This window comes from Labrus bergylta, chromosome 10 (assembly GCF_963930695.1).
Source record: "Labrus bergylta chromosome 10, fLabBer1.1, whole genome shotgun sequence".
NCBI lineage: Eukaryota > Metazoa > Chordata > Actinopteri > Labriformes > Labridae > Labrus > Labrus bergylta.
Genome location: NC_089204.1, coordinates 23,751,935 through 23,777,317, shown reverse-complemented (window position 1 = coordinate 23,777,317; position 25,383 = coordinate 23,751,935). Strand labels below are relative to the sequence as shown.

At 40.8% G+C, this 25,383-nt stretch overlaps 1 protein-coding gene across 3 annotated transcripts in view; it reads left to right on the top strand.

Moving 5' to 3' along the window:
- The window catches only part of marchf8 (membrane-associated ring finger (C3HC4) 8), a 92,420-nt gene that overhangs the window by 54,824 nt on the left and 12,213 nt on the right, over window positions 1-25,383 (top strand). The window contains exons 3-5 of one of the 3 annotated variants that reach the window (XM_065959854.1): window positions 10,523-10,573; window positions 20,237-20,316; window positions 20,748-21,695. In XM_065959854.1, the coding sequence (XP_065815926.1) occupies window positions 10,523-10,573; window positions 20,237-20,316; window positions 20,748-21,695 (1,079 nt within the window). Of the gene's footprint in view, window positions 1-10,522; window positions 10,574-20,236; window positions 20,317-20,420; window positions 21,696-25,383 lie in introns of those variants that run through there. The other 2 variants (XM_020648091.3, XM_065959853.1) reach the window with 2 other exon arrangements.

Below are 25,383 nucleotides of genomic sequence, written 5' to 3'. Positions count from 1 at the left end.
GTCATTATATAACAAGGGGTCTGAGGGTTCACACAGCAACAACACAGCTAATTAGCACACTACGCTGTGCTAATTAGGCTATGTGTTTCTTGACTTCTTCACACGAGTCATAAATAATGACTCATGTCATTTGGAAAAAAAAGACTCCAAGGGAGGCTAATGAGTACATATTTCACTGTACATGTAGGTCTCTTTGCTCTCTTGATAAAGTATTTCTCATATTTTACTCCACTGAACATCACTTTTACCAACATCTACTTATTTATCAGTTGTGCTGTCAGCCAATAGCTGTCTGAAATAAGCATTAGATAAGAATTCATATCTTCCATTCGCAGCAGTCACCACACTGATTCAGACTACCTTTTGGGCAGCTTGTAACAGGCAAAGCGCTGGTCCTGACAAACAGCTACGCCGTGCCCGTCTTTGAGTCAGATCAGCCGTGCTCCTTTATTATGAATAACTCAAATCAAAAAATCTAATCGGACCCCCTAACCCGTACAGTGTTTCCCGATAATGGCTTGAGCTATTCAGACCAAAATTGTTGTTCGTACCAGGCTGTAAACATGTTAATGTCCGCTGTCAGGGTTTGTATGGGACTTTTCTGGGCACAAGCCTCAAGTGGACACGTGTGGAACTGCAGTTTTTTGCGCTTGCACATTTTCTTTATTTTACAACACCGGAGATTGACGTTTGTTTGTTACACAATAAGAAATAAAAAAAAAAAACAGTTACACAATAAAAACAAATGCCTATCTTAGCATCCCGCCAATTCTTAGCTAACATTACAAAGCATTGCTTTTATCTCGTGCCTTCAGCTGCTAGTTTATCTTTGTGTGTGTGTGTGTGTGTGTGTGTGTGTGTGAGACATGAGTTTATTGTGAGTTTTCGACATATTGATGGTATTTCTTATACAATAATGCACCATAGACGCATCAGAATGGGCCTCTATGTCCCTGCACTGAATATGACGGTCACTGTCTCTCCTCCGCTATATCCTGTTTGGACATGAGGATGTAATTACACCCCAGATGAAGAAAGATGAGGGACAGATAGAGGAGGAGGAGGAGGAGGAGGAGGAGGAACGGTAAAACTACAAGCTCACATCCTGTCGATGAGAGTGACAGTCAAGCATGTTCACACACAAAAACACAGGAGATGTAGGTCTGCCCGCACACAGCAGTGTCTGCCGGTGTTTCCTGCCTCTCCTGCAGTCTCACTTTACATGTTACCACAGTCTGATGTGGCTTTGTGACACACACACACACTCAGGCACACACAGATGCTGCAAGCTTGTACTGTTTATTTATAAACCAATGCCTCTCTTTTAGAATATACCCTTATACATGACATACATATAAGACTAAAGGTGGCCTTAGGGTTTACACGACCTGTCTTCAAACATAATGGCACTCGTCTTTATCCTTGGTCTGTTTAGAGGTCTGTGGTCTGCCAATCTCTCTGCTGTGTGCATATTTTAGATTTCACATCTGCTGGTGCTCCCCTGGTCAGCTGCCTACTCGGAGTCAGTTTGCGTTTTCTGTTTTAAGTGGCTGCTGGTCACTGACAGGGATAGGAAACCACATAAAACCCACTTCCTTTCCTGATTAGACTCTCTGTCAGGAACGTTTGTTGAAACCTGTGACCTCTGCAGTGGGGGGGATGGGGGGGGGGAGTTTAATGCAATGCTAACTCTTATCTGCCTGTTTCTCCCTGTCTGAATATTGGGCATGCTAGCTTGTATTTCAGGGCTATTATTGTGTTTACAGTATTTTCTGTCATTTGATTGGTGTGATTAGAGAAAGATTTCTCGGAGGGATCACAGTTTGACTCTTGTCTGTGAAGGAGATTCAGAGTCGGCTTGAAAGCAGCAAGTTGTGCATGCAAGAAAAGAAAACAAACAGGGTGGCCTCATTTCTAGATCTACATTTGGCTGACTGATCAGCCCTCAGCAGATCATTTTATGCTCATATAATTTATTTCAAGGGGAGCTTTCGGGATGTAAACAGTCACTGCTGTGTGCAGTCTGCCACTGGCTAAACTCTTATACTTCCAGTTTCTTCAAAGCTGCAGGTAGGTCCACAAGCTTTACCCCCTCTCCTGTCAGTCATTTGTCCACCAGCTTTAATCTGATCATGTGAAATTATGCTCAGATCCTTTTTTTTATCAACATGCTCAATTAAGAATAAGATTGATGTATTAAATCAATCGTGCACAACACCAGACCACAACCATGCTGCAGCTGTCTGACAGTTAAATGTATACATACAGTGTCAAACAATATAGTTTAATTCCAGTCTTTTTAATTTGCTATTTCAGAACGTGCACATCCATCAGGGTTTTTTTCATTCAAAGTCAGACAAAAAAGGAAGTACAACTTTATAGAATCAAATGTAACACAAGGAACAGAGACACACAGCTGTAAATGTGTACTATACTGTATATACAATATAAATAACTTTAAGGTTCTTTACACCAGATCAGGCCTTCTCAATCATACTGGGGCCAGGAACACAAGGGAACACTTTTCTTCTATCTTTTGGAGGTGAGGAAATGAACTCTCTGCACTCACACATTCCTGGAAGGAGCTCAAATTATTCACAACAAATGAAATCCTGTGTGTGGGCGTAGTATGGAGTGTGCAGGGCCTTGAACAAAATGTTTGAAGCCCTCAATGCCACAATGCAAGAGGCAGAGGACCATCTGTACCGTGCGTGTGCTCTTTTTAATCATAACTCATAACAGTTAGAAAGGTTCATAAACTATGTGGATTTGGGGGAACATAACAGTACACACTATCAAATTCTTTGAATTTAGAAGGCTTATCTACCGAGCAAGATAACCTTGTAGTTACTTTTGACTTGCCCCCACCTTATTGTAAACAAAAGTTTGTTTTTGAATGTGTTGGGTCATTGAAGAGGGAAGTGTAGATAAGCTGCAGGATGTTAAACTGTAATGATTGGGGAAATTAGAGCCCTCCTGTGTTCAGCAGCATGCAGACGTCACTTGTGATAGACATTTAATGAATTTAAAGAGAAAGAACAAGACCGGGAAAAAAAAAAAAAAGGAATGTGTAATTTCCTTTCCACACACACAAACACACAAACCTCAGTCCATTAATTTCACTGATTTAATTCTCTCCGACAGCCCCTCATTACCTCTGTCCGACAGCTATCATTCTTTGGCTTCTCTGTCACTTACTTTGTTTCCCTTCCTCCCAGTTTTCCCTACAATCTCTTGATCGCTCACTCCTTGTCTTGTTACGTTGTCAGCTGAAAATCTTTGGCCCTGTTTCAACAGAGTAGCTGCTACGTGAAGTATGTTGAAGAGCTCAGTAGGGATGTGTTTGCATTAAGTTCACAGAGGTGCCATTGTTAATCGTTTATAGTTTGTGTTGGCTGGGCTGGAGGCCAACTCCCACTGCTTTTGTTAAAATTTCCCCTTTACTGGCCAGAATCAATTTTTACTGTTTGAAACCGTCCTTGACCTGCTCCTTTCTGCCTCATGGCTCGACCAATTACCACCCTAAAAAGTGCTGCATATTTACTGTGTGTGATTTCATTATCCCTAGAAAAAGCTTATTTGTTATTATAGTATATTGTGTAGCTGCAGTCACTGATTGGCTCTTAAACGGAGGAAACAGAAGGTTTTATTTGATTACGTCCCCATTGTGACTTAATGCTGGTTTTTGTTCTTTGTTTTTTGAGCTTGGGGCTTTTTGCAGCATTTATGGTTATATGTCTGATGCTTTTTCAAATGATCAGAGTATTACAAAGATGTTGTCTTCTTGCTTGCAGTGCTGAGATCTAATGATTATATCTTCTCTTTTTACCATATAAAAATACAGCATGTTAAAGGCTCGTAATGTTGCCCTTTTGACGTAACTATTTCTCTTGAGTGTCACAATCACTCGTCTTGTTGCTGAGTAGCAGAGTACGACAAGTCCTCTGAGAGACTGCAGGAATTAGAGATTAGTTAAAGAAGATGACGTCAGTTTAGAAAATAGACCCAAGAAGATCTTAATTGTAATCATAAAGGAACCTAGAAAGTGTAAACGTATGCATGATATATCATGCATTTATCAGACCTTTTGTTGGATCTGTTTCTGTTTCTGCGGTCCGCTGCATTGATGTTCTTTGAAAAATCTCTCAATCTATTATTAGAAATGTAAAAGCTGAAGGGCTTCACGCTCTATCAGCTCTCGTTCTCGGCCCTGACCTCCCATTGCATATCTCTGTTGGAAACAAAGCTGTTGTTGGTAGAAGCGAGTGCAGACATATCTTCAATTCAGGCCCAGAGTCTGTCATGACACAGGATGATGGTGCAGAAACCAGGAGGCAACACTCACTTTTCTTTACAGAATCTGTGAACGATAAGAGAAATGTACTCACTGGCTGGGTTTAATTTTAGATGGTTTTATTTGTGAAACTAATGGCTGCTTTCAAAGCCCCCATGAGGAGAAACAGAATGAAATCAATATTTGACCTTTTTATGGGCTATGCAAATGCAAACACGACCATCAGCATGAATATTGACGAGTTCTGTAAAGTTATTTTATTTACTTCTTCAGTGACTGTCAGCACGATTCAGAAACAACCTTTTTTTGTGTATTTCTTTTTAACAGCAAAGATTCTTGATGAGTGGTACATTTAACCATTGAAAGACAGCTGGATGAAATGTTCTGTTAAACAACTTTATTTACACATGTACAGAAGGACACCAGGTTCAGCTTTGGCCATAGGGGATCCAGAAATAAACCCAAATCAAAAATCTCCCACAGGAGCTTTAACATAGATTCATCTCTCCACAAACTTTCTGATTACATTTTGGGGATTTTTTAGTCAACTCTGTGACACACACTTGTCAAGTCTTGTTGGACCATCAGTCTAAAACCAAAATATCTTCTCAGTTTACGGTGATACTAAGCAGAAAAGTATCTCTAGTTAACATGCTTGAGGCAGCATATTTAGTGATTTGCTTTATTTAGCAACTGAAACGATTAATCAATTTGCAAATTGGGACCAATTGATTTTCATGACTCATAAAAAATGTACTGATTCTTTCAGCTCTTTCCTGCATGTACTAGTCTGAGCTGCAGTGATGAAAGTATCAAATTTCAATGATTTCTTTTACTGCAACATTTGTTCTCCCCGGCCTCTTAATCGCGATTTAATTGTAATTTATGAGGGTACATTTCGTATTTGGAGTCTTTGTTGGATAAGGAGGTAATTTGGACACATCACTTTGGGCTTTGTGAAATAGATTTTTTCATAATTTTCAAACATATGAAATAAAAGGCCCATTCATTGATCATGAAAATGTTATTGCAGCCCTTCTAATCTACAGTCAAATATGTCACATCTTCATGAAAGAGAGGCACGGATGGTAGATTTGACTCTAATATTTAAAAAGTGTGTTGAAGAAAGAAACTTTGTGAAGAAAGATTTCAAAGAATCCGGCTTAAATTCACAGAGGTTTTATCTTTTTGAGAATCCATCATGAAAGCGAGCTGAGCCGTCCTCCCTGTGGGCCGAGAACAGAGCCCTGAAAGACACCGCGATCCCTCTGAATATGACCTCTCCTTCTCCGCCGCGCTCTCCTAAGCTTCGTCTGCTTACAAGCTTCAGCCCTTCTGAGTCCAGTCTGAGAGTGGTGTTATCAAAGCCTGGGGCTCCGAACAGACCCACAGAGGAGGTGCAGAAAGACAGACACAGCCGACTGTGAAACCTGAAACCTTCTTTATCAGAATTATGCATGAGCTTAGAGAATAAGGCCCTTTTATATTCTACCATCATGGCGGCAGTGAAGGTGACTCCCGGACCTTGTTCTGTAGGTAACACAGCTAGGGAGGAAGGTTTTGAAGGAAAGTGGGTCCAAAAGAAAGAGAGAAAGCAAAGTAATGGTCTTGATCTATTTCCTTTATTCATCTCTCCTCATCTGTCTGCAGCAGTTCTGCTCTAATCACTCCTGCCCATAGAGCCTGTCTGTCCATTTGTGGCCTTGTTATTTCCCAGAAATCTCTCAGTCTGGGCATTTCTGCTTGTTACTCCATTTTTGGCCAAGAAAGAGGGATTAGGGGCAAGGCTCATCAATTTGCTCCTTTACTCGGCCTTGCCTGTTATCCTTTGTTGTCATCTGCTGTAAAAACTGAATTTATATCCTCTTCGACAATCTTACAGTTGAATTTGCTGCACAAATTGCACCCACAGAGAGCTACGTTTACCATTTTGCAAGAATTTATAGAAGACATAGAAGAGTTAGCGACGTAGAGATAGAGGAAACTGCTTCATGTTAATCCTGCAGTAAGAGGCTATGGTCTGGCCTTATGTCTGCTTATGTCGTCATTTATTTCCTTTCCTCTTTTCTGTAATAAGGAAGTGAATCTTACAGAAAGTTTGCGGATTAAAACACAAGCTTTAATACAGGTTGAGATCTGAGACAAACTGCTACACTGTTGCAACTAACATTTTAGTTTTAGACAAAATAGCACAAAGATTTTTTTATAGGATTGTGATTTATCCTTTGTATTTCATTTGAGTTTGTATTGATTTTACCATATGAACTAAAAACTGTAGTACAAATGATACAGACGTGATCAAGGACTCATATTTAGTAGAGAGAAACAAAGAGATAATCCCCTCCCAAAAAGCAAAGTTAAATATAACGAGAGAAAGACAATTCTCACCTGCTGAGAAGGCAAAGCTAAACATTTACTAACATGCAAAGGGATAGGATAATACTTTATTGATTCCCAGAGAGGAAATTCAGGACGCTACCATTAGCAAGCTGTAGCCAAAGAAGACCCGACGTGTACGATGTATATACGAATATCAAACAGTTTCTCCATCGACAACTCGTCAAAGTCACGACGTTGCAGCGTTTACAACCTACCAGTGTAATTAGGAGTGACAGCTTTTGTGACATGGTTAATACATTTGAGTTTTGCACTTCCACATTGGCTTTATTTTTTAACACCAGAGGTTTCCACTTTGCCAATACCTCATACCCTCTTTAAGATGTCACATAAGCCATTAATGCCTTTCATCTTTGCCTAGTTTGGCTTTGGATGTTATCTGGTCTAACAACCATGCATTGAAATTCATTTTATTTTCTTTTTCTAACATCTCAGCTCTTTGATTTAAATGGAAACCTTTCTTATGTGCAATCACTGTTTGATCATAAAATATGTGTCATATAAGACATTTTATGTAATGACCTTATCTACACCGACAACACATTCAAACCACATCAGGGACAAAACATGTTACATTATTTTAAAGGACAAGAAGACTTTGTTCGTCTGAATCCGAGTGCAGGTGTTGAATTATCCAAACATCGCTGGTAAAAATGTTTTCTCACAAAGATGGATCTCAAATGTTGTCGTCTTATCAGCGTGGCCGGGAGGGTCTTAGTGTGTTTGTCTGACCACACAATCTAGTGTGGTTTTTTTGTGTGTGTAGATGTCCTCGGGCGTGTAGTGAGACAAGAGCAAAATAAGAATGGAGGGAGACTGATGGAGAGTTGGCTCACGTCACCATGGCAACTATTCACGGCGAGGGACACAAGTGAAGTTCTGAGTTATTATCAATTGGAGTCATGTTTCTCTTAGAGGTGTGTGTGTAGTCATGGCTCGTGAGTTTCTGGTGTCAAGGTTAATGTACTTCTTGTTTGGACGAGGACAGCAGAGGTAACACTTAAGCTGTGACCGCCTCTGAACAACACGAGGAAAGATCTCAGGGTCAACATTTCTACACTTACAAATGCAGTTTTTTCCCTCTATATCACAATAATATAATAATAATAACCTTTGTTTATGTAGTAGTGCACATTTTCCAAATCCAAGCCTCCAGAAGGCAGCAGAATTAAAGAGGCAGGTCATACAACAATAAGCAAAAGCAAAGATTAAGAAATTACAAATAAGGGGAGAAGTCTGCCCCAGGATCTGAACACTGCACGTTGGCTCAAACAATACTATCAGGTCTGATTTAAAGCTGAGAGAAAGGTCATATGGAGAGCCTTCAACGTAATCAGTAAAATCTTAAAATCAAAAACCATACTAGTGTGAAGACGGTAAATCAGGAGTCATGTTTTTTTTAGTTCTGGTCGAAAGCCTGAGCTGAGTTCTGTCCACTGTTCAGAACTCGGCTGTAGAGTTATCAAGGCTTCGTTCGCTCTCAAGTGAAAAACATGCAATATTTCATGGTTTTTCTGGCAGAAATCAACTTGTTTTTTTTTTTTTTTAGAGTTTTTCCAACACTTTGGACCTGTCTGGAATATTTCAACTACTATTTAATGAATTTCTCAAAAGATTTTTCTGAACACATCGCCAACTCAGTAAAATGTATCTCAGTACATTTCTCCAAAAAGAGCTAGACTTCACTCTTTGTTATATTATTTAGTGAGACCCAACACGGATGCAACAAGAACATGCACCTGGGACATTTGGTAACTGGCAGGGGGAAAACATCCTTTATGAAAGGCAGAGACCTCGAACACAACCAGACTTATCGGTGAACAGTCATCTGCTGCGAACTGTTGGTTCATGATTGAAAATGAAGGAGAAAGAGAATCACGATTAACCTTCAGAGGATAAGGCAACATCTGCCAGATTTTAGAAAAACGTAAATGAAAGAGCTTGAATTTTGTGAACTGTTGTACCATTCCTGTACTTTAATACTTGTATTCTCTAATATTCTGGTTATAAAATAAAGCTGCAGTGTCTTGTTTATTGTGTGCAATGCACCTGAAGGTTGTTGAGAAGGATGAATAGTTGCCCTTGAATAGTTAAATGTTTCTCTTCTTTGTGGACTTTTTAAAACACTCTCCCATTAGAGGAGTTCCCATGCAAAGGCTTGTTTGTGTCCAGCGCAGGGCAGCCCTGGTGTGAACTCAGCATTATGTAACCATGATTGATTACTCATTAAAGGACCACATACGGCTTTAATATGAACACTGAATGCAGTGCAACACCCAAGTGGCTGTTTATCTCAGTCCTTAATGCAAACTGGGAACACTGAGTGAGAATCGAGGATCATTAAGCCTCAAAACAAAACTTGACTGCAGAGTGCTGACAGTTTTGGCCTGTTTTTCTCTCACTCTCTCTCTCTCTCTCTCTCTATGATACAAATATTGTGACACCATTCGATTTGGAGCTTGGACAGATTTGAATGTAGTCAGCTTGCTGTCTTTTGTCTCAAGCCAGAAAAATGTGATTTAACGACTTGAAATGCTCACAGGCGCCTGAGCTGCTGAGAGATGTGGTTTTGCTCCTCATTAGGAGAAGAACCATGAAACAGTGTTCTCTATCCCCCTGCAACCAATGAGAAGACTTCTTCATTCATACTGCCAAATCTACACTATGGAACCTTTGCATTACATGTCTCTGCTGATGGCTTTGTCATGTTTTTAAGCTAGCAGCATGGCTCCAGGCAGTATTCTCTCTGTCTGCACATTTACTACTTATTTCCAGTCTGTTGTATCTCAACGACTATAAGATCGAGTTGCATGTTTCCATGTTTCCGTCTGAGTCATTTGTAATAACTAAATTTGGAGTCCCTGACTTTTCATGCCACCTTTATTGGATCCCGAATGACCAAATACCTGCAAAATAAAGGACAAAAAAACACATTAATATAAAAATAAAAGCTCTCTTTGTTTAGTACTTTTTAGATAATTTTCTTTTCTTAGCCCTTGACCTGTTTTATGTTGAGATCCTGTGTTGAAACTGCGATCTGTTTTATGCTGCTATCTTTACATAATACAGGACGTGCAATTCTTACTCTATTTAAACATATTTATCTAGGAATGCTTTTTTATTTATTGAACATAGTATTTTGGAAAGCTTTTAGAGTTTTTAATCTACTGAGCCCTGCAAGGCTCAGGTAAGAAAACGATAAAAAAAATAATTTGCAAATCTATCGCCAAGGTTTACAAATCCTTGTGCACAGATTTTCAGTCTGTGGTGCGGGGTTTACTAAAGTGTGCTCACAGATTTACGAACATGCAATGTTAAATCGATCTTTGTCTATAGCCTCCTTGTCTTCTGTCATGCATCAGTTTGAACTTGAAATATTTCTACCTAGAATAACATGTGACAAATGACAAAACATTTGCTCAACACTTGATATGTAAATCATGAAATACCAAAGTTTTTTCATCGGCCAAGTGTAACTTTCGTCCATCATGTCTCTGCTAATATGATGTAAACTTCACAGGTCGTTGAACTGTTTTTACACATCCATCAGGTCGTTGTTCTACATTTAGATGAATAGGTCTTTATTCCGACACAGCATTAATGTTGTTTTGTTAACAGTCTGTCTGTTTGTTTGTATGTTTGCAAATATCTCCTGTACGCGTCTGTTCCGTTTGAAATCGTCGACTCACTGTACAGCACAAGAACAGTGCTCTATAGTCATCATGGGCTGTATGCCAGTCCTTATTGTGCAGAAAATGTGCAGGTTAGAGCATCTCTTTCTGAATGTACTTTTTCACTCACTGGAGCTTTCTCTGTTCTTCTCTTTCACAGAATGAAAAGCCTCTGGGTCATTCTGCCAGCAGGTCCAGCAATATATCAAAGGTGAGCAATGCACACAAATGGAAAAATCTGAATGAATGATGTATGGTCTTTCACCACCACAAAGAGAGAAAAGAGTGGGAGCATAAAGACAGGAGGGCGGCTGTGAGGTGAGCTGTGGAGGAATGCAGCGATTGACAGGAGAGATGTACGACGTGCAGTCGAGTGAGAACAGCTGATAGATAACCTGCCTCCATCACGTCACATCGTCCCAATCAGAGCTGCCTCTCTGATCATCCTCCGGAGAGCAGACGTGTCTTTACACCTCAGCTCTTCAGCTCACTGTGGCTTTCTGTCAGACAGCCCGTCAACTCTCAGCAACTCCTGTCTTTTTCTATTTTCCCCTCGTCTTTCCTCCCCGCTTTTTTCCCCATCGCTCCCTCAGGCAAAGCTACAACCTGCGACCGAACGTGACTCCAGGGTTTGAGTCCACGTTCTCCTGAGCCTCTTATAGGATAAACTCTTTACTGGTGCTAATAGATGTTAGGGTCACTTCATCGGCACGGGACCACTGGGAATAACGTTTGATCCCTGAACCAGTCGGTCTTTAAACGTGAGCAAGGCCAACGTTCTAGCACCCAAGAAGTACCAATTAGTATTTACAGGGTAAACGTCATAGGTTAACATAAATAAAGCTAAAAGGTATTTTCCCAAAATGTTTAACTACTTATTTAACTGTTAACAAGGTTTAGTTTGGTTTCTACAGTGAGGATAGTGTCAGTCTGGAGCTGCTGTAGAAGGAGAGTTTGGTTTGATGGATCAATCAAGCCTAAAATAGCTTGAAGCTGGAACAGATTGATTTTCATCGGGCCTTGTTTGGCTCAGATATTGATCATCCAGATGAGCTGGGGACATTCCAGTGATTTTTAAAGTCTAGTTTTGAAAAGAAAGGCTATCACTCGTTTGTTCTGGTCTGTAAAGTCTGCAGCCATATCTGTCCTATCTGTCCAATATGCTACAGTTCATTGTAGTAGTTGTATGGTCAATAAGTTGTCATAAAATGGTGAAGATGTAAATCTGTGTTCCCCAAAGCCAAAAGATGACATCCTCAAATGTCTTGTTCTGTGCTTAACTGATTTAATTTCAACTTCTTAATCCTTAAAAACAAGTACACAAAATGAATTAATGATTTGCAAAATAGCTGGCCATCAATTCAGACCTTCTTTTTTTTTTTAAAGATTTATTAAGAACTGCATGTCTTTTTGTTGTTTTACTTGTTTCTTTGTACAAACACAAACACAAGATGGCCGAGTGCCAGCTATCTCATCCATAAAGGGAAGGGGTGGGTTTAATTTGTTGGCACTTTCTGGACTCGATGCTTTGTCATTGAACGACCTACCTACACTGCCAATAAATGTGTGTGAAATGGAGTGACAGGAATAAAGTATGAACACGTCTCTTATGTTTGACAGCTTTAATTAATAATCAGCAGCCTCTCTGCCAGCTGGTGTTTCCTACTCTTTCCTAAAGGGAAATACCACTGACTGACAGGTCTTAAATCTGTATTAACTGTTCTATGGGTGGTAAAGTCCGCCGAGAGTCTCGATTGTTAAAGAGAGTGAGTGAGGTTGAGACTGGAGAAGATGCCGTTTTGAAATACTGTACTATAGCTTTGGTCAATCCTGGATGATGTTGTAAAAGAACAGTGGACTGTTATTTAAGCAGCCCTAGTCATAAGCTGCAGACAAAGCGCTGAAGATAATCACAGCCATGTCGATATTCAGTATAACAGTCTGACCTTGATGATGATGTTTATCTTATAGAGGAATCCAACAGCCGATTTGTGGGCGCCGACATCTTGCATTGGCCGCAATAACTACAGTGGTAACTCGGCACCTGTTGCTGACTACAGACTGTGACCGCAGCGTAGATAGTTGGATTAAAAACATTACACAACTGCTGATGGAGGTACTCTAAACAGGCCGTCGTTACATTTATTTGATTATACATATTGGATGACACAGTATGATATAACGTTATTCTGCTCAGTTTAATCAATCAACTGATGCATTAAATTGTCAAAGACAGTCGCATTATGAAATACATTTATATAGATATTTATTAAGTGTTTTTTCCATTGGATACGATGGACAGATGGACAGGATAAATGGATGTACTTAAGAATAAATACAAAGTAAATAAGCCAAACAAAGACATGAATGTTACATTTCACAATTGTTCACAGAGTCCACCTCAGTAATGGCAGCTTGTCAACTTTTTGGTCATTCTTCAGATCAGTCTATACAACAGCTTGCAAGCAGCATTTGTTTTTTTTTTTTAAAAAGCAAGTATCAACAGATTTGTTGATGTGATCTTTGACTTTGATCCACCATCGCAGCATTCCTCGTAACAACTCTTGCAGCGGTAACAGAGATGAAACTGTGGAGAAATGGCTTAACGCAATGTGAAATCAGACACTGGGACAGAAAATATCACGCCGTTGTGAGGTTCAGTTTGGAAGCACAAAGGTTTAGTGACGGTGAAGTTTTGTTAGGGCGCTGTACAAAAATCATAATGTCAACAGAGCTATAATTAAAAGTCCCAATGCTGTTGTACACTCAGCGAGACAAGAGGGCCTCTTGTCCAATCACATCACTTGCTCTGAAGCTACTGATGTATAAAGAGGGTGATGAGGGACGATGAAATATATACATTTTTAATTAACGCACCATCGGGAAACTGAATATGATCTGTGGGAGAATCTTTGCAGTTTCCCTGCGCTCTGCAGAATGAGATGGAGGATTTTCATTGTCCAGACCCAAAATGTTCTTTTTATTTAAATCAAATTAAATGTAAGTCGAGTTCATTCATGATTTAAAGAGCTAGAAAATAAAAGATGAAGATGGATGTACAGCTGGTAAGAACTACGGTTCATTTACACGTGTGCCTTGTCTGTTCGGGTTGTCATGAGTGTGGAACAGATGATCTTGACCGACACGTGATTGTTGTCATTCGTTTCCACATGAGCTACAGCCAGACTGAAAAACCGGGACACCAAACAAACCCTGAACTGCTTTTGCGTGGCACCGAGTCAGGTTGAATCACATCAGCTTGTGTCGGATCAAATCAAAAATGAATGCGCTCGTATCTGATTGTTGACCTACTTAAATGATTCCACTCTACATAAATAACTACAGCGTCGGCCAGAGAGGAATATTTCATAACATCTCCTGCTTGGCACCACAGTCTGAACAGTCTGCATAATTGTGTGCTTGAATACTCACACAGCCAAAAAAAATGCTGCTCATTCTGTCAAAGAGACTGTTGTTTCTTTTTCTTCTTTCTAGTTTTGGTCTTTTTTTTTTTCTATTGGCAGCAGCTTAACTAGTTGTGTTTTTTTTAAAAAGAAGAGCGTTCACCTGTTTGAGAATGACTCAGAAAAATCTCCAGCTGACTGCAACACACATCTGTAGTAGACACACATAACAGGAGAGAGAGAGTATATAATAAGAGGAAAACAAGCGGCAGCGATTAGCTGTGGGCTGAATTGTTTCATAAAGATGATATTGCCTCCATCAGTGTGCTTGCCACTGTGGAGGATTTAGGTGTATGTTTTAACGTATAAATTTAAACATAAATCCAAAAACAAAAACTCATTATCCCTCGTCTGCTCTCAGTTTATGTGTTCATTGATTCATTCTTCAGAAGCTGCCTGTTATCGACCTAGAGAGAAGCTGTGTGTAGAATTGTGACAGAAAAGGTGAACCTGAGGCTGAAAATTCAACATATTGGTTGCATTAAAAAAATGGCTCTGTGTATGGAATATAAAAGCAGCTCTGACAGCTTTAGTAGACCCAGGACTGCCCGTTATTTGGCAGGAGTTGATCTCCCACTCTGCGAGGTCAGGAGGCTTTGCTGTAGCCGTTTCTCTCTTTAGCACGGTGCCAGGGAGCTGTGCGATGCCTCCTACTCTGTTTGGAAAGGATTAAATTATTACAGTCGTCGTAACGACACAAAGCGGCGACCCACCGCTCCGTGGGCCGCCGCTGAAAGTGAGCCAAACATCTGGTGCTGCCCTAAAATTCAAGCTGCTGACGTTTTGCAGCGTTTCAGGATCTGTTGCTGCAGAGCACAACCCGAGTCTGTCCTCCAGGTCCCATCAGGAGCTGGTCTGCTGCTGTGCTCAGCTTAGTAGACCTTTGATATTGAAAGCAGTAAGAGAGCCAAGCTACTGTTTTGATGAAGTGGAGTTGATTTTTAATTTATTGGACCACACCGTGGTTTGTTTTCTTTTTTGAATTGCTCAATTTGGCAGCATTTCTCATTTTTTGAGGTCTTAGTCTTTGGAGAGACATGACTTAAATTGGTGATTACAAAATGCTTTTGGTGGCCTCTAGCCTTCAGTTGTTGTTTCTCTTCAAAATTGGAAAATAACAATGCAATGGAAAAATATATGTTCTTGCTTATGCATTTAACACATACAAATTTCTGCTTGCACAGTGGAAAAATCAAAACACGTACACAAAACGACACACGAACATAACTGTCATGAGATAATTATAGGCAAGTCTCTAGGCAGATTAAGACACATCAACGTGACTCAACCAGTGAGAGTGCCCTGCTTTGCGAAGTCTGGTATAAATGTCTCGATGTAACCGCTCCCGAGCGGGATTCTGCTATGCATTTGTGCTGATTGTCACTCCTGTATAAGTTTCCCCCTTTTTGCAAAAGAAACCCTTTATACTCGAGCAATAAAATACACAAAGACAAACGGTTTGACTTGAGATCTTTTGTTAAATACAGAAAAATCAACAACAATAAAGAAAAGGCAAAAAAAAAAAACTAGTATTCACAATCAATGCTATGCTGCTGAATCTAAGATATTAGGAGCTACAAGTATAATTAGTATTTTTGTAAGTAATGTATTAGCAGACTATTGTTTAATTAAAGAATTGTTTTGTTGTTGTTGTTTGTTAGAGCTCCAGTTGATCAAAGCAGGTTGCATGTTTAGTTTGACCAACCAAAGACATTCAGTTTGATATCAAAGATAACAGAGAAGCAGCATATACTCACTCTGTTGAGCTATTGAGCTGGCTCTTGTGACTTCAGTAAAGGAGGCTTTGCTTTGCTTTACGCTAAGCTAATCTAAACTAAGCTATGTGAAGCCGTTTCTGGCACGAGCCTCACACCAACATTTCCACCTTACACTTGGTAGTGATGTAAATAAACCTGGCTCTACCAAAATATCAAAAGCTCAGTCTCAATCAGAGGATAGAGTTTGCTCTGTTATGACAAACACCGACCATGTGGCCACGGTTCAACTATATAGAAGAAGTCAAAGAAGCTACTGTAACAGCAGCACCCATTGGTTTGTGGACCCCCTTTTGAAACCTTCATTTCACCATTACATTTGGACATTGCCATTTTTTTTTTTTTAGTGGAGCCAGAAGTGACCTTCTTTCAGAGTTGATACTAATTATCGTGTCCCTGCTCTGGTTGAGAAGTTGATTGTAACTTGTCAATCCAAGCCAAGCACTAAAGCAAACCCTGCTTTATGAGAACAGAATTTCCCAAATTTAAATCATGCTGTAACTTGATACTTAAACTTGAAGTAGGGGTTTTTGATTGAGCTTACATTCTTCCTTTAAATCTCCAAAAAGACAGAAAGTGAACTTGGATTGTTTTCCAAGCAGAGAGAAGTAAATGTTTTACTCACAAAGTTACTAGAGAGTGTAGTGATATTTAGATTTGAAGTGATATCAATGAGGACAAACAGACCCTGGAAGCCTTGAGATATGGCTGTAGCATCGTCAAGGTCAAGGATTTTTTTTTCGATGCTTATCTCCTGTTGTTTTTCCTTGAGCGTCTTGTCAACATCCCGTCCATTCACTTAGTCTGTTTAGCTTGTGTTCAGCATGTTTGAAGCGTCTTGCTGGGAGGCACTGATTCATTGTCCCTGTTAGATTTGAAAGGTTATTCTTTGAACGGCCCTGGTGGCTACAGAATCAGAGCTGCAGCTCTCCGCAGGTACAGATGGTGACTGTGAAAGAGAAATGGAAGCAGAGGTTATAGTAAGATTTCAGAAAAAGCTAAAACACATGAAAAAGAGGGTAATTTATGCATTTTGTGAAGAGTTTGTGTGAGTGCTTGGGAAGGAAGGTTAAAGAAGTATTTGTGATAATGAATGGGAGGCTCTTCAACCACACACAATAAACAGGTGTTCATACAGCTAGATTTTATTTTTAAGTTGTCCACTATTTAAAAAAAAGTCAGCAGTTGTTGAAGTATCATCTCATGCTGTTTTAGTTACCTTTTAAACTCAGGCACTCATTCACTCATCAAAAGCTCTCATCTCGTCAGAAGCCAGTTATGAGGAAGCAGATGTGTAATAGAGGTCTGAAGAGCCATAGACAGTTAGAAAGTTAAACATTGCTTTATCTACCATGTTATCATCACTCTGTGGATTGATTCTGCTCAAACTGTGATCTGTTGAGTTAACTCACAGGACATGACTGATTATCAAAGGCACAACAGCACTGCAACACTTTGTCATGTCATTTGTGTAAAAGGAACCATTTGCATGCTTTTTAGTGTGCTGTTCCAGAGTAATCAATTTTCATGTAACACTTCATCAGCAGTGAGAGAACAGCACTTTACAAACTCGACCGCATGACATAGAATTTAAAGTTACACAGAGACACACTTGTCCCCCAAATAATGTGCAAGGCAAGATCTCAAAGCAGAGGTATTGGAGAAAACATACGTGCACAAATCCACAAAAAAAGTCAAGTTTAAAGCTTCTGCGAGGAACTTTGGGTTTTTGTTGATTTTAGCGCCCCTTGTGGACAAAGTGGTTTGTGTTATCTATTTTCTGAATTTGTCCTGTACACATGTGCAAGTTGTGTTTTTCGATCAAAAAATGCATCCATCTTTCTTTAAACTGTGAAGTATACCTCTCATGGTGAGTCTTTTACTTGGAAAATGTAATGAAATGCTGTTTTTAGCGTTTCTGTGTAATAATTACTTTGACTGACACCTACCCAGCTGCAGCGACTTCAGACACTGATAATAACAACTTAGAAATAATCAGTCTGCTTCATGATGGTCTCATTTGCTTTTTTAGCTCATAAAGAGGAATCAGTATACATTTCAGTCTGTTTCATAACCATCTAAAAACTCCTCACTGGAGCTTGGAAGCAAAAATATGAGAGAAAACACTTTAATGAAATAAAAGGTGTGATTGGAGTTATTTTGTTTTAAGTTGATTTTTTTATTTATTTAAAAGCTACAAGAAGAACTGTTTCCCTTGATTTCGCGTGTGAGGGCTTTCCTCATATTTATGACTCTCAGAGGGAGAGCTGCTTGCTCAAAGGCATGGCAACAAAAGAAACGAATAACAATAATAAAAAAGATATACTTTATTAATCCTAGAGGGACAATTTAATCTCGTAATTGAAAAATGCTACAGATAGGCACGAAACATGCACAAACAGGACCCTGTGGACATGCATTAATGGTGAAATGTGAGGGGGCTGCACTCAGATGAGCACCCCTAGAAGTTGGGTAGTGGGTGCCATGCTCAAGGGCACATCTGAAGTGAGCACCTCTCTATTCCCACTTTGTCTTTTCTCCCCCTCTCTATGCTGCTTGTTTTACATCCATAGTCAAGACTCCTGCAGCAACCCAGAAATTCTACAAATAAAACAAGAAAATTGAATTAAATATTCAAGATAAAGATTTAGATTTAGAGAGGCTGCAACCATGGAGGAAGAATTCAGAACAAAAATAGAAAGGAGAGGGCCTGTATGTGTGTGTCTGTGTGTGTAATGCTGGCTAAAGTGTAGCTCTTCATGTAGACAGAAAAAACGGGTAAGGGCACATTGAATTTTTCTATTGATTGGTGTCAGGCCATGAGCCATAAATTCCCCCTTAGTTAGAAGAGTAATCAATAGGTAATTAGTCTCTTATTGAAATTACCAGACCCCCCTCGTCTTTACCTTAGAAACCCAAACGCCATTTGGTCCCATTGTTTACAGTCTGTCCATAACCAGTCTGCACTCCTGAAGAGCTGTGGGACATTTGATACAGTGTTAAAACAATAGTCCTTAATTTGGGGAAATGCCTTATAGGCTTTCCTGTTGAGAGGTGAGGAGATTGATAACGCTCGTGTGCTCAACCAGGATTTGGTTAGTTTAGCATAAAGCCTAGAAGCTGTACTGAAAAAGCTTTGCCTTCAGCTTTGTTCGACAAAGATATATATATATATTAGATGAATCAACAGTGGGCACATTTCTGTGGTCTTTATCCATCCAGGACTCTAATTCAACATGTCTAATTAAAACATCATGAGCAACTTTGGGAAAAGAAGAGCAAAAAGTCAAATTTGCCTTGAAATTATCTTACCAGGGAAAGGGAAAAGGCACTCTCATTAAACACATGAACATGCTGCGCCTCACCTGTGGCACAGGATGAGTCCACTAAGAGGCAGTGAGTGCAGACACAGCGTGCAGTCAGGAAGAAGGTTATTAGGCAGGTAGGCGTGAAACGTCTTCAAGATCTTAAACCGGTCCAGTTGCCTTTGGATCAAGCTTTGAATTCAAAATAACTACCTTTAAAATCCAGAGTATAAGTCACACGGGTATGTAAGACAAAGTCTAATTTAGGAGCTCTCCTCGAGGGAAAAACGCTCCAATCTGTCTTTCTGAGTGACGCTTTCCATTGCGTTCGGCGAAGTCCACAACATGCAGCTTCTGTGCAGCTGTGAAGCTCTTTTAGTACCATCTGTTTTTGCCATGTGGATTTTTGCAACCGTGCTAGCTAGCGGTATGATAGTTGAGCTCTCAGCCTACGGTAATGTTGATAGTTGTGAAGTACAGACCCACAGCCCACGACCAATTTCCTGCACACGTTGCTGGTCACCTGCTTTAAATGAGGAGTCTTTTCAGTCCTACCAGCGCTCCACAAGGTTTGTCTCCTTAACAGTATGTCACCTACAACTTAAACAACAACTGCCCATGTCGTAATCCCAAGAGAAGCTGGGACTGATGAGCCGACATTCATAACAATAAGTGAATAACTCCTTTATTATTAGTTGACTTTAAATAAGTATCTTTATCTTAATCTCTCAGTAAGACAAAAAAGTTATCAGACCTTAAACAAAAAAGCCCAAATTGAAGTTATTAACCGGAAACTATTAAGACCATTTTAAGTAAACGTCTCTGTATAAGAAACCCTGGTGAAAGCCACAGAAGATGTTGTTATTTTGATTACCTCAGCCTTGTACCTGACGCCACATCTGTTTGTAAATTCTCTGTGGAGGTTGAACAAGTCCTCAGCGCCGCATCCTCCAGCTGTGTCTGTCTGCGCGCCTCATTCTTCATAACGCTCCCTCTGTCTTGCAGTCTGTCTCCTCCGTGGCAGCCTGGTGTTTTGCTCGCTCTGTGACGCACTGAAACAGATTTTGCCCGGCGCTACTTTAATCAGATAGATTAACTGCCAGTATTGTGTTTTTCCTTCCTATCATCCTGCGTATCAGTCCGTGCTGAGCTTTCACTCTTTTTGTGTGTGGATCAGATTGAGGCCCTGATAGCTTGATATTTATCCCCACACAGGACCCGTCTGATGTCGCAACACAGGAAATGTGATTTGATCTTGTTTGTTTAATAAAAAATAAAAAAACACTTATTTCTGTTATTTACATTTACCTGCGTGTGTTTCGTTCCTCAGGCAGGGAGCCCGACTTCAGTCAACGCTCCATGCAGTTTCTCGAGGACGTCAGTTTCGCCCTCCAGCCAGGACATCTGCAGGTACAAAGCCATTCGACGGCACTTCACTCTTACTGCCAGTTATGTGATTTATGTCCACAGTGATGTGAACACTTGAGGCCCTTAAATTGAATCTATTAACAAGTCCATTACTGGTGAAGAGCGATATCAGTGGGCGATGTTGGTTTAGCTTTTACCCTTAGAAATATGCTGCCATTGTGGGAAATAGTCTTGGTTCTGCATAAGCTGTAGAATATATTTCATCGTAACTTCGGTCGTCTAGTTATGATATTTTTATTCAAACTCAAAGCCCCCAACACCTTCTGTTCAATATCCTTTGATTTCAAATGCATGATGTCTTCCATTTCTCTTTTTTGTCCTCTCCTGCTTCTTCTCCTGCTGTCTTTTTCCACTGTCGTCTTTTTCATCATTCATAAACAAACACACACACGCACGAACACTTTTTACGACAGCAGTCAGGATCAGGAGTGTCAGAAGCAGACTGCGGTGGTTCTGCTGAGCCCTTACTGTAAATCCCCCCAAGGGTCAGGAGGAGTTTCAGTCGCTACTCTCTGCACGGACGCACTGCCTGCGTCCAAACACGCCAAACAACGAGACTGGCTCACCCTGCTCCGCCCCTCCTCTGTCAACATCCGCACCAACGGCTCGCTCAGGTTCTCCGTGTCTCTTAACGATATGGGCCAGCGTGTGGACAGTCTTTGTCGGGGTCTGCACTTTATAGACCGGACGTGCTCGGAGGGAGAGCTGGAGCTGAAGCCTGAAGCTGCTCCGTCGACTGGTTCGGATCGCAGGGCGCACACGCTCAACGGCAAGCTGGCTTCCTCACCCGCACACCAGAACCCAAATACATCCTTCTCTACACACACCCACCCCCATCTGGTCCCCTCCTTCACCAACAACTACAAGTACATGTTGGGCGTCCCGCCTGCAAATTGTCTCCCGTCTGACTCTACCGTCGTTGCCCCTCCTCCCCCTCCCCCTCCCCCTCTTTCACACAACCACCTCCATCCCAAACACTCCCCGAGCTCCAACTTCCTCCGCCGCCTCCTCCCTTTCTCCCGCTCCTCCACCTCGGCCAGCCTGCAGTGCTCTGAGATGAGCAGCTACGCCTCTCACCTCCACATCACCAAGTCCTCCAGTGCCCTGCTGGAAGGCAGCGAGGCCGGGTTTCCCCAAGAGGAGCTACTGGGAGATGACGACGTGTTTGAGGAGTCCAGTCCTGCTGCAAAGGGAACCGGCAAGCGTCCTCCCCCGCTAACAATCACAGCGGCCCGGAAGGGTTCACATCTAGCCCCCATGGTCTTTATGGACGAGGACTGCGACTTGGACTGTTGCCCGTCCCCTTTTTCAGAGAAAAACGAGCCAATGTCACCTTTTTCACTCTCTGGGGACTGCTGCAGGTGGGTGACTGTCTGGATGTCCACATGCACCCTCTCTGTGACTTGGTAGAACCCAGAACACCCCTGTGCAGTTAGCCCAAGAGCCCTGTGGAATAGTGGAGAGCTTCTCCCCCTGTAGAGTTCAGCAAATATTCAACACCGCAGCTGTATTTGTCCTCAGAACCCTGGCTCAGAGGACACCAAGGCCCTTTTTTACACCGGGTGTTAACATGCAGCTTGAGTGATTTCATCATAGAACAGGTTTAAACACGCCTTGGAGGCATTGAGATTCAACAACGACATTGAATGACAGACCACTCACTTGTCATTCTCGTCCTATACTTCTGTGTTTTCCATGTGTCACTTGATGCCATTCATGCGGAAACGGGGAGGCCGTGTACCAAAATATGGGACAAAACTAGATTCAGTAATGGACAGTGCGTTGTATTTTTCACCATGGACGATCATGTGCAGGGACGAGGGAAGCAGACTAGACATCACCTGCAGGAGAGCGATGAGACCAACGAGCAGATCTGCTTATATCGTTAATGCTTTAATGATGCAGCGCAGTGAAGACGTATACGTTTTATAGAGGAGATCAGGTTGTAACACTAAGATGTGTCAGTCTGTTTGACCTGCTAATCTATAGTAAATATGTCAACAGAGACTCAATAGATCAAGACGAGGCTTTATGATCAGAGAACGTTTTTATATCATGCCAACGCTCCTGTCAGGGGACTTGCTTGCCCACTGAAGCCGGCTCTCTCTCTCTCTCTCTCTCTCTCTCTCTCTGCTCTATCAAACTTTTTGTAAGATTAAGTTATTTGTGGGTTAATGCAGGTGATAGAGGGTACCTGTTTGCATATAAGAGGGGGGAAGTGAGAACCTTCAATGAGTGGTCACTGGTGAAACACATGGAGATGCATTAATGACAGTGTATAGCTGCACATAGAGTCGTCCACTTGAGATCAGAACGGCTCAGACGCATGTTAATCCCGGTGTAAGCAGGCTAATAGATACTTTAGTCCATACACAATGCAACACACTACAGACCTCCTCCTCTTTGGCTTTCCTTATATAAACCCACTGTGTGTGTGTGTGTAGAGCAGAAATGTGTCTTCATTTCATCTCGAACAATTTCATTCCACTTCACTGCTATCTCAGCGGTGTGCCATGTTTTTAATCACGCTGTCAGGCTGTGTTTTTAAGATATTTTTTCATTGTTACTAGATCAATGTGGCATTAAAGTGTCTAACGTTGGCTGCGAAAAATGTATGATTGATTTTGCCCTTAGGCTTTGCGGTGGAGGCGGGGGAAAAAGGGTCCAATGGCAGCAGTGTTTAATATAAAAGGCAGAGAGACAGAGGTTAGGGCAGAAAATGTAATAGAACTGAGGAATGGCGTTTGTTTCTGTCGGAGAAATAGTGAAACAAAAGGCAGACAGGGGATGATAAAAGGTGTTGAACCTGATGGAGTCTGTCTGATTCGGTCAGAAAGGCCATTATAAGTGGCAGTCAGAGTGTGAATTACCGAGCCAGGAGCCTGGTTATGTTAGGACGGAGAGATAGTGAGAATTGATTAAAGAGCAGGTCATGGCTACTTGCTCCCTGCAGATGAGACCTGCTAGTAGTAGATCTAACTTTGTCCTATGTCTCCCAGAAAAGGAGTTTAGAGCCCTACATTGATTATGTTGATCTCTTCTGGGTGTCAGTATCTGCCTGCCTGTCAAATGTGAACTGGTGACAGGTCACCGGCTTAAAATGAGTTAGGTCTTACACATAAAAGAAATGTTAAAAAAAAGTACATGTCCCCTCAGGTTTTTTGGTCTGTGCGTGGACTCTAGATTCTAGATTATTTTCCTTATACGTCATTCATGGGCTGATTGAGAAACATGAGCTTAGAATTGGAAAGGTGAAGGCCAGAGATCAGGAAGTGGATTATTGGCTTCAAATAGCCTGTGCAGTTGCTGAGTTCACACACACACACACACACACACACACACACACACACACACACACACACACACACACACACACACACACACACTTAGAAAAACAAACATCCTGCCAGCTTTCTGTCAGGTGGCTTGGAGCGTGAGTTCAGAGCAGAGGCTCACCTCACCTGCTGGACAGTTTGTGTGTGTGTGTGTGTGTGTGTGTGTGTGTGTGTGAGAGAGAGAGAGCAGACGGTTGTTTTTCACAGTTGAATGGCATGCAAATGATTGGCCAGATCTCTTATTGATAAACTTTCAGAAGTGCTGGTTGTAAGTCTGATAAAGATGACCCTTTTCTTCTCAGGAATTCCACCTTTTAGAGAAAGTTGAAGGCAAAAATAGTTTAAAATTCAAGATTTCTTCCTTCAATCAAATCCACTGCTGACTGGTTTATTAAACCTGCATTTCTACGATTCACATGTTAATGTGTAAAGTGGTTGTCTTCCTTTCCTGCCTTTTTGGTTGTGTAGTGCTCTGCAGCTTGGTAAAACAGCATTAAAAAAACATAAAAACTAAGGCTCATTAAAATCCTCTTTTGACTTCTTATCAGAAAGTTCACCTTTTCAAGACACTTGAAGGTGCAAATCAGTGATTACATTCAATGTTTCTCCTCTAAATTCTGTATATTAGCTAAATTCCTCAAAAACCTTCATTCCTAGCATTCATAAAAAGTTCATATTTGTCTTCATAGCTGCCGTTTGGGTGTTCATTGTGTTGTAACTTAACCCATCACACAAAGACATTACAACAAAGTGTCATTCAACGCCTCTATCTTATAATGGCAGGAGTTTTAATTATTAGAGAAACTTCAACAACATCCTTCCTCCTAGTTTAAAAAAAACCCTGTATAGCTTGCTTCTGTGTTGACATGAACTATAGCTGTGATGTTACCTTCTTTAAAGTTCAACGCTCGACACTTTATCAAATGGCACAGCAAAGAATATCCCCCTTCTTAATATTAAAAGATTCTCTTGTTCAAACATTTTTAAAGCAGAATATCTTAAGTCCTGAATTACTTCCACCTTGATGTTCATTAATCAGGATTTATTTTCCTTTCCTGTCTTTTTTTAGTCAAATATGTCTTTCTTGATCCTCATTGTCAATTCATTGAGGAACGTACTGTATATGTCTCTCTGTTTAAAGCGGATCCAAAGCTGAAACAACTGCATTTCCTACATGTAGAATGATTCACTTTGTGGCAGTGCACTTCTGTGTTGTCACATTTCTGAATTGCTCAACGACTAAGTGTCATTTAAAACCCTTTTCTTTTCTAAAAATGTTAGAGATGTTCCTGTTAGAGAAACTTTAATGTTCATACACATGTTTACTCAAAATCATTTCCCAGACTAAATACTTTTAAAAAGTTGCTTTTGCATTTCTTACATCTGTATTCATCAACTACTTGTTGTCTTCTTACCCGACTTCTCTGAATACATTGCTACTTGTTATGTTGAAGATCAGAAGTGTACTTTAAAAATGACTTTCATTTGATAGATTTTTACCAGCGTTAATGTAAATTATTATAGTTAGGATTATGTTCCATGGCTTGCATCTTGCTTGTCTCTTTTTCTTGTTCACTCTGCACATTTGCATTCCCACCCTCTGTTGTCCTCGAGCATGTACTAGCAGAGCAGCAGTTGCATATAAAACAGAGAACAGTGCTCCCTAGTGCCTTTAGCATTAAAAAAAAAAAAAACCCTCTGCAGCGTACCTTAG